The sequence below is a fragment of the Nicotiana sylvestris genome, chromosome 2 (assembly GCF_000393655.2).
Source record: "Nicotiana sylvestris chromosome 2, ASM39365v2, whole genome shotgun sequence".
NCBI classification, from domain to species: domain Eukaryota; kingdom Viridiplantae; phylum Streptophyta; class Magnoliopsida; order Solanales; family Solanaceae; genus Nicotiana; species Nicotiana sylvestris.
This window is the reverse complement of record NC_091058.1, coordinates 127082584-127092640: the sequence shown is the minus strand read 5'-3', so window position 1 is coordinate 127092640 and position 10057 is coordinate 127082584. Positions and strand designations below refer to the sequence as shown.

Genomic DNA, 10057 nt, shown 5'->3' with positions numbered 1-10057 from the left:
TCTCTAAACAGTACTGATTTTTCCAAGCTATCCCTCATAGACGCTCTATGATCACCTATTTGCAGTCTTGCTTGACTGAAAGCGCTCTCTGATGCAACAGTTGAAGCTTGAATTGATAAAATATCCCGAGCCATCCTTGCAAGAACCGGAAAAATGTTTTTCCCTTGCCTTCCACCATTCCAAAAGATCAAAAGAGCCGTCTGGATTCTCCTTTTCAAGTCCCTGAGACAAATAAACTTGAAGCTCATTTAGATGTGAAGTTTCATCATAATTATCACCTTGAGAACCCCTGAACTCCGTCCAAGATTTAAGAGCTTTTAAGCCCGCAACTCTTTTAGACGATTGTGAGCTAGACGAAGTAGGGGTTGGAATAGTTGGCCTAGCATGCTCTAAGGCAAGTTGATAAGCATTATAAACTGTTTGAGCATTAATTTTAATTGAAGCTTTTGCATCTGCAAGTGTAGCAATTTCCTCATTTGAAAGATCTAAAGCCTTATAAATATTTGAATACCAAAAATGAGGACCTCCCAATTTCATTGTAGGATTTAGCATTGCAGCAAGACCATAAATAGGAGGGATAGGAAAAAAATATTTTTTAAACTTTTGTTTCATTTCATTTATAGCAAGTTCATAAATGTCCCCACCCTCACCAAATTCAACAAACAAATCAGATAGTGCTGCAATATAAACTAAACAGTTTGAAATAGTAGGATAATATTGCCCAGAAAATGCATTTGTAGCAATTTGAAAATGTTCTAAAAAATCTAAAAGAATTTTAACATTCGTCCAATCTTGAGTAGTAAGCATTTCATCATCATCCTCACCACCTACCCGAGAATTAAACGTTGCATTAATTGGGTTTCTATATTCATATGCAACTACTAAACTTTCGTACATACAATTCCATCTAGTCGGGCAAGGTTTAGGAACCTTTCTTTCTCTAAGGCCATATTCATCACATTTTTTAAAATACTCTCTAAGTCTACTTCTACGGTTTGAATAAAAAAGCCAATTAAGAGCCATTCTAACCTTTTCAATTTCTATGTTTAAAATTCGCATACCATCACCGACAATTAAATGATAAATATGACAAATACATCTAACATGGAAAATATTAGTAAATGCAGGATTTAGTGTTGTTGTAAGCATGCCTATAGCACTAGTGTTACTAGAAGCATTATCCATAGAAATTGCCATTATTTTATCGCTAAAGCAAAAATATCTACAAATATCTGCAACAGTGTTAGCTATAAACTTACCTGTGTGACGCGAATTAATTATTCTATATGCAATTATGCGTTTTTGCATTATCCATTCCTCATCTATCCAATGACTTGTAACAGTTAGATAATCACAATCATTACCACTTCTACCAATATCAGTAGTAATAGAAATCCGATTAGGTATATGAGTAAATAAATACCGCAAATATTGTTCATATTCATGTTTGAATTTATAAATATCACTCTTAACTGTTGCGCGAGGCCAACCTTTATAAGTAGGATTAAAAACTCTTCTAATATAATGAACCCAATTAGGATTAGAAGCAAAAGTATAAGGTAAGCACATAACAGTAATCATCTTTGCTAATTCTTCACGATCTCTATTTGGATCGTAATATAAAATACCTCCGGTGACAGTGTTAATTCCTGGTTGAACTAGATTTGAACCTGTACTAGGGTTAACCGCAGAATCTACACTTGTCCCCTCTAGCTGCGCTTTCATTTGAAAAAATCTAGCCTTATCTCTAGGGTGTGTTTTTATGTGCCTAGTCAAACTACCCGTGCCGCTACGGTCTCCAGTATATTTATGCGACATTAATTTCCCACAAGTTTTACACTTAGCCTTATTTTGTTCTCTTACTTGAGTAAAAAAATTCCAAACTAATGATGTTTCTAGGCGTTTAGCAGGTTCTCTATTAAAAGTAGGAGTTTCTACAGGTGGGTCGACCGGTGCATCAGTTGGGTTATTAAGAGGACTAGTAGGTGTATCATCTAAATCCGGTGCTTGGGTTTCATCATCATCCTCATTTTCCTCATTATTTTCTAAGATGGTTTCATTAGGATAAAGAGCATTCATAATTTCATCATCTAATCTTTCACCTGGTGCAACATTATGGTAAAATTCACTATCGGTAAATTGAAAACAAGGGGACGTCTAGGTTGACGACTACTTTGAACTTGCTTATCTTTTCTAGGTCGGGGAGCCGGGGGAAGGGTAGTTGGTTGGCCACTACTTTCACCGGTTTTATCTTTTCCTTTACCAAATATTTTTTTCAAAGAAGATGCCATATTAATTATAATTATGCAATCTAAACCACACAAAAATATATTCTTAAAACGTAAGAGTTGAAACGAGTTTACCGGATTGCCGAACAACTTCTTGAAAATTGAAAATCGTTGAACACTTGAAAACTTCAATTCAACAACTTCACAATTTTTCACGAAATTTCAACAATAGATTAAGAAATTGTAGTAGAGAGATTGAGAGAGATTGATGAATAAAAATGAAAGAATGAGGGGGTATTTATAGTTGAGAAATGGGAAAAAGTGTAATTATATAAAGTTTGGGGGCCAAATGGCCATTTTCTAAACTACCAAACGGTCAAAAAAAGCCCCAAACGGCTACTTTTTAAATATGGCCGTTGGGCTGTTTTTTTAATTTTTTTTTTTTAAATTATAGCCGTTAGGCCCGCTAGGCCCGGACCAGGCCCGCCAGCCGGTCCCGGGCTCGTGGGCTTACCAAACAAGACTAGCCCGCCACGGGCATAAAAAGACCATCAGGACCGGCCTACCGGGACCGGCCCACCAGGCCCGTGAGGCCCGTTAAGACCGCGGGCCCGGTCCGGTCCGGTTCGGGACCAGCTCACAGTGCAACATTATTTAGAAATACAAATAAATACAAAAAACACACTAATATAGAAAGAGGATTTTGGAGTGAAACTCATGTACAATAATATTGAAGATAAAAACAAAATCTGAAGAAAAATTCACAAGTGAAATCAGTAACTGCTGTGTGAAATATGATTTCTCATGGTTTGGCTATGGGATTTTTGAAATGAAAGAAATGGCTAGTGAAATAGCGTTAACTGAGGCATTAAATGAGGGGAATAAGATAATGCATGGGCCGGGTAAATAGTTTGGACCGCATGGATAGGAGAAATAAATAATTCGGGCCTGAACATTAAAGGGGTAAATAGTTTGAAATTAATGGATATAAAGTGAGATTTTCTTAGAAAGAAAGGCTAGCAATTATGGGCATGTTTGCCCTCCTTATCTGTTTAAACTTTTAGATAAGATTTAGCACCTCCGTAATGCTACTTTGTTTTTTGAGGTTCCTATTTAATAGTTGTATTATCACTTGATTTCATAAATTTATATTTAAATTAAATTCTTTTTGGCCCACGGTCCGACCCCTTAGGAATTGGCAGGGTGTAGCTTGAGTCAGGCCTATAAGCCTCATTTTTAATGGGCTAGAAACCTTAGCCCAACTCTACCTAAGTAGCAGATTGGGTTGGGCTGGTCTTTATGGTACAAGTCGATTTTGATGGCTATGTCCATTGGTTAGTCATTGCGTATCCATTTTTATATGAATAATACCCATATTTGATCATTTTTAAATAGATAATTATCCAACCCATATTAATATGAATGAAAATTATTATTTTTATCTTTTTGCCATCCCTAGATGCAGTGAATGGCCAGTACAACTTTACATACAAAGGTTATAATTGTAATTAGCTAGCATTCTCAAAATCGACGTATATTTTCAGTATGCTGCAGATCTAAATTGACAAATAAATGACCCCTCTAGTGCTCCCAATTCGATATGATATAAACTAGAGCAGAAAAATAAATTAGATCTAGGGTGTGTTTGGTATACGGAAAATATTTTTCGTGGAAAATGTTTTCCAAGAAAATATTTTTTTGGAAAACAAGTAGTAATCTTATTCATTTGCCGATGTTTGGTACGCAAATTAAGGAAAATGACTTCTTAAGAGTATTCATAAATAATTTAGATATAATAAACATGAATCCATAAACTTTCAAACCAACAACCTTCCGGACCCACAAATTTCATAAACTTTCCAACCGCTAAACTTTCAAAACCACGGAATTTCGAACCCGTAAACTTTATAATTTCTAAACCCATAAACTTCCAAACACATAAACCTTCGAACTCATAATTTTGGAACTTGTAAAATTTTAAGCCTTTAAACCGATAAATAATAAAATTAAAACTGAAAAATATATTTAAATTTTTTTTCGGAGGGGGGGGGGTGAGGGGGCGGGGACCTAAAAAAAAGGGGACAACAAAACAAAAAAAACAAAAATTTGAATTACAAAATTTTTTGTGCGGGGGGGGGGGGGAGGTGGGGGAGTTGGGGTGGGTAGTGGGTGGTGCAGAAAAATGAAAAACAGAAATTTGAAATTGCAAAAAAAAAAAAAAATTAAGGTAAATTTTTTTTTTTTGCGGAGGGAGATAATGGAGGGGTAGTAGGGTGGATGGTAACGGAAAAACTGAAATTTGAAAAAAAAAAACCTTTTTTGGAGAGGGGGTGGGGTGGGTTGGTGAGGGTGGGGAAGGTTGAGAAGGAGCTTTGGAAAATGTTTTCCCTTCTCTTGATAAGGAAAACATTTTTCTCCAAGAGGAAAATGAATTGATAAGGAAAATGTTTTCCAAAACATTTAAGCCAACCAAACATGTAAAAATTAGAAAACATTTTCCGAAAAATATTTTCCTTCATACCAAAACACACCCCTACTGTCCTTTCTTGTTTCACTAGATCTACTGTCATGCACCTCGTTAAAAGAAAGTTGTGGGATTTCTTGAGGATTAATGCTCAATGGTGCTGGGTAACACTCAAATAATAAATTATAAAAGGAATACTACTCATACTCATTGAATGGATATGGAGGGTCCTGCCTGTTGATTAATATTTAATATGCATATGAGTGTTATGTGTCCCTATTTTGGCTTGTAAACTAATTTGCTACGTGCATCATGTGCGAAGTGACTTGGATATATATATATATACACTAATATGGAATCATTACTGATAGATGTAGTGTGCTTTAATTTTTCTTGGAAGCTCAAAACCTTGCGTTAATTACCTCCATAAACACGTTCGCACAAATAGCAATGAAATGTAAAAGAAAGAAGTGTTTATCAATGTCCGCAAATTCAGGATTAATTTAATGTATGAGTTCTTTAATTTATGAATATGATTTAAAGCCATGACTCAATCTGTTCTAAGTTGGCTAGGGTCAAGATTACTCAAATAATCGGTCATAAATCAACTTGTCCCACGTCGCAACATCTTCTCTTTATTTTTTTGCTTTTGGAAAAAGAAATGTGAAAGGCAATATATTGTTCTTAAATTATTAGTATAAGTTCTTCCATGTTTACAGAATTCATCATTTCAAATTTGATTTTATATGTTTGGACCAGCTTAGGTTACATTTTGACTCGTTGGATTACATTATTTAACTAATCTTTGATGGCATTTCGGATTTACCCTGCTAGATCAAGTTTATTTGTCATAACCCGAATTCGTTTAAACAAGGATGTGTTGCACGAGTTACTAAAAAGTGGATTAATTTTCCCAACTCTTCTCTGCTTGAAAGAAGCTCATTGGAATGAGGAACAAGGTGGTCAGGTGACATATTAGTGAAAATTTTGGTTAGTGTAGCATGACAGTTAGCTTTACTTTGATGTAGGCAAGAGGAGGAGTTAGTAAAGAATAGAAATTAGGTTATTGCTTAAAAGCAGAAGTAAATATTGGCAATAGAGCGAACATTGAATGTCACGCGGTTTCAAGATGAGGGCATCAGCTGACTTTGGCTGTGGAGTAAATGCTCTTGCCTGTCACCTTTTTGACTCCTTCACTCTCTTCTTAAAGCTTATTTTGGGTCACTTCCTCTAGGTCTCCTTCATTTCTATATCTGCAGATAAACTACCTTAGCCTTAGACCCTTGTCTTTGCTCTAATTTCCAAGAACACAAGAAAAAAAAAGGCTGAAGCCACAACAAAGAAGAAACTACTAGCATTCATATAGAATAGAAGGAGCAATTACAACCAAACGAAAAAAGGGTCATTAGATCAATATAGTGTAGAGATGGGAAGACCCCCTTGCTGTGACAAAGTAGGGGTGAAAAAAGGGCCATGGACTCCTGAAGAAGATATAATGTTGGTCTCTTATGTTCAAGAACATGGTCCAGGAAATTGGAGGGCAGTTCCCACTAAGACAGGTTTAATGTCTTGTTTAGCTTCTCTTATTCTATTTATTTATGAGTGTATGTGCTTATATATTGCTAAATGTAGTGAGTTTACTAAAGATTTGTCTTTGTTTTTCCCAGGATTGCGGAGGTGTAGCAAGAGCTGCAGGCTAAGATGGACTAACTACCTTAGGCCAGGAATAAAGAGGGGTAGCTTCACAGATCAAGAAGAGAAGATGATTATCCAGCTACAAGCTCTTTTAGGCAACAAGTATATATCTTCTTTTTCCCTCCTAAACCTAATACTTTAAAAACTAATCTAGGGCGTATTTTGCAGCTTTAGCTGACCTGTTGCTCATAGTTCAAACTACATACACTTAATATTTTTTAAAAAGTACTTATATAGTAGTATATAATAAGTTTACTTCATTCTAAACCAATTCTAGATCTTGAATTCGTAGCATAATACTTATTATTAGGGGTGTTCATAAAAACCCGAAAAATCGGACAAAACCGAAACCAAACCAAACCGACCAAAAAAATACTTTTTGGTTTGGTTTGATTTTGGTTTTGAATTTCAAAAACCGATCAAATTTGGTTTGGTTTTGGTTTTAATCAGAAAAAAACCGGAAAAACCCGAACCAAACCGACTACAAGAGTATCTATTTCAAATTTATTATTACACCTATATATATGTATATTTTTATACAAAGTTTTAAAAATTTAATGGTAAATGTTAGTAGTTTGCACTTTGCACTTTTAGTATGGTTCTTTACCTTTACATTCTAGTTTGATTGGTAGTTTTCTTTTGTTAAGTGTAAGAATCCATTTCGTATTAAAAATAATATATTTTTAATTGGGTTCTTAAATTATTCATCACTATTTGATTCAATTATCATCAATATATCTTGGTAAATAATAGATTTCTCAAAGACCAATTGATTTGATAGTGTTACGTTGAAAATGTGGGTCACCGGAATATGCGTTTGGTATATGTCTTATATTTAAGAAAAAAATAAAAAATAATCTAAAAAACCGAAAAAACCCGACATAAACCGGATCGAGAAAAAACCGACTTAATTGGTTTGGTTTGGTTCTAATATTTGAAAACCGACTTACTTGATTTGGTTTCTTTTTAGGAAAAAACCATCCAAATTGAACCATGAACACCCCTACTTATTATTATGTTGGTTTGTATCATCATTTGGTATATTGATCTTTAGTGAAATAGTTTTGGATTAATTCCTATATAATAGTAGTGTAAATGAGATTTTTACATTATGAGATCATTTAAAAAACAATTGCAGTTAATTATTTTTTTTAAGAAGTAAATTTAGTATTCTAAAAATAAGACAAATTACTTATTGTAATAACATGCTAAAATACACCAACGTAACAATGTAAAAATTATTTTTATTATCACTATATATAAGTTAGATCCTTGAGTTTAATGTTTGTGACTTGGTGTGACCTTGTAACAGATGGGCTGCAATAGCTTCGTATCTACCAGAGAGAACAGACAACGACATTAAAAACTACTGGAATACACATCTAAAGAAAAAGATGAAAAATCTTGAAGAAAAATGCTCTGGAGATGATGATCTATTCTCAGTAGAAAATGGCCATAATTTGTCATCTACAAACTCAACCTCTAGGGGCCAATGGGAAAGAACACTTCAAGCTGATATAAACATGGCCAAAAAGGCTTTACATAGTGCCTTGTCACTGGAAAACTCAACCCCATATATCAAACAAGAAACCCCAGCCCCAGTTTCTACCTATGCATCAAGTACTGAGAATATAGCCAGATTGCTACAAGGATGGATGCGAAGTTCTTCCACAAACAATTCTGAGAATTCAAAAACTTCATCTAATAACATTGCCACAACTGATTCCTCTTCCTGTGATGGGACTCCAAGTGCAGAAAGCAAAGGTATCGTTGAATTATTTGATCGTCTCATTTAAAAATATAAATTGTACTTTTAAATTATTATATGGAGAATCAAATTATTTTTTATACTAAGATTTTCTCCAACTCCTTTTGAATAGTACCAGCTATTCTGATCTTATATATTATAATAATTACTTAATTATTATCTTTCCAACAGGTGGAATGGTGTTAATGGAAGCGTTGGAGTCACTTTTTGGGTTGGAGTCATTTGAACCGTCAAGTTCAGATCAGTTGTCTCAAACAGCATCACCTGAGGGTAGTAAATTTCAAGTTGAAATCAAGAAAGAAGAGAATACTAACTCACAACTGCCCTTGTCCGTTATGCTAGAAAATTGGCTGCTTGATGAAAATACCATTCAAGGGAAAGACGATTTGACTAGCTTCTCTTTTGATGAAACTGCTGACCTTTTTTAGAAGGATTTTATTTTGTTATAGTAGAATTCTTTTGAGGGATTCCTAAAAATTTGAATGCTCCATCTCTTCATTTTTTTTTTTTGGCTAAACGTACTCTCATTTTTTTGGAGGCATATCTGTGGCATCCCCATTTTGTTGTCTGGTATGGCGTGCTTAACAGTGTACATTTAATCCATTCTTACATTGACTAGTTCAGCCAAGAGTTGAGTTCTTTTACCATGACTACGCTCGTTGTATTGCTTTTAAATTTCATTTCAATGGATTTAAGATGTATTCACTCATACTATATTAGAAAGGTGAAAATTAAAAAATTATAACATGTTATAACTATATCTTTCAGGTAATTCTATCAAAGTTATTATGGAAGTAACGTAACGTGTATGTCAACTTAATCTGATACTAGTAAAGATTTACACATTATCATTGTATTAAACTTAAACCATTCTTTCATAGAGAATGCGTTTGAGTTTGCATAGGACTCCACCTAAATATTTTATTGCATATGTTATTTATACTAAATTATATATATTATAATTAAATGATAAATTGAGGTAGAAAATTTAAAATGTGTATTAATTAATTACAACTAAATAAAAACAGTGCACGTGAAGATGCGATTATGGATTCATTTTGAGCTTGTATAAAAACCGACTGCAAATAAAATATTTGAATCATTTAGAGGCTTCAGACAAAAACGATTGGACATGTCCGAACAATTATCTTTTTACCTGCCTCGAGCATACCAAGGAATAAAGTCAACTAGCATATATCCTCTGTGTTTTTATCGTATCTCTAAAGTACGTCCATCCAGAAGGCAGATACTGTATCTGCCTTGAGAGGTAGGGGTCGGCTAAAGTTTAAAAAATGTATCTATATATCAAGATCAAAACGTATATATTCATTAAATGCCACCTGTAATACAGAAGACAGATGTGGATGCCACTGGTTCAACCATGGTTTTGAAGTCTTTGATTCCTAAAGAACTCGAGTTCGAATCTCTGTGGACGCTATTAATGTTCTGGGTTGCTGCTGTTGCTTTACATTTTCCTTGTTCCTATTGCTGTTTATTCCTTTTCCCCCCCTTTTATTTGCTATATCTCCCTCTTTCTTGTTATTCTTAGTATTTATTTTTGTTTCTTCCTTTCTTAAAAAAATATCTTTGCATTAATCTTCCTTTATCCAGTAACAGTATACTTACTTCAAATGCAATTTCTTTCGATAAGTCATTTGAATTAATTTTAGTTAATATAGTATCTCTTTTTTTAGATGACACAACATTAACCTCTATATATTGGAATATAATTGAGCAATATGACTCTCTTCTATTGACTTTTAAGAAAAATAAATAGCTTGAGTTGTAGGCATATTTGAGTTGATTCTCAATTTGAAACTTTTGCTTTGCAAAGAATTATTGTACAAACTTGGAAATTAAGATGATAAAATGAAATCGAGAATCTGGAAAGTAAATTAATCG

The 10057-nt window shown here is 33.9% G+C and overlaps 1 protein-coding gene across 1 annotated transcript; it reads left to right on the top strand.

The window, feature by feature from the left end:
- The first annotated feature begins 5810 nt into the window (after positions 1–5810).
- LOC104217114 (myb-related protein 306-like) lies at positions 5811–8808 on the top strand. Its single transcript, XM_009767264.2, has 4 exons — positions 5811–6251; positions 6360–6489; positions 7700–8151; positions 8327–8808. Exons 1-4 carry the CDS (start codon positions 6119–6121, stop codon positions 8581–8583), a joined length of 972 nt encoding a protein of 323 aa, XP_009765566.1. The 5' UTR covers positions 5811–6118; the 3' UTR covers positions 8584–8808.
- The last annotated feature ends 1249 nt before the right edge of the window (positions 8809–10057 follow it).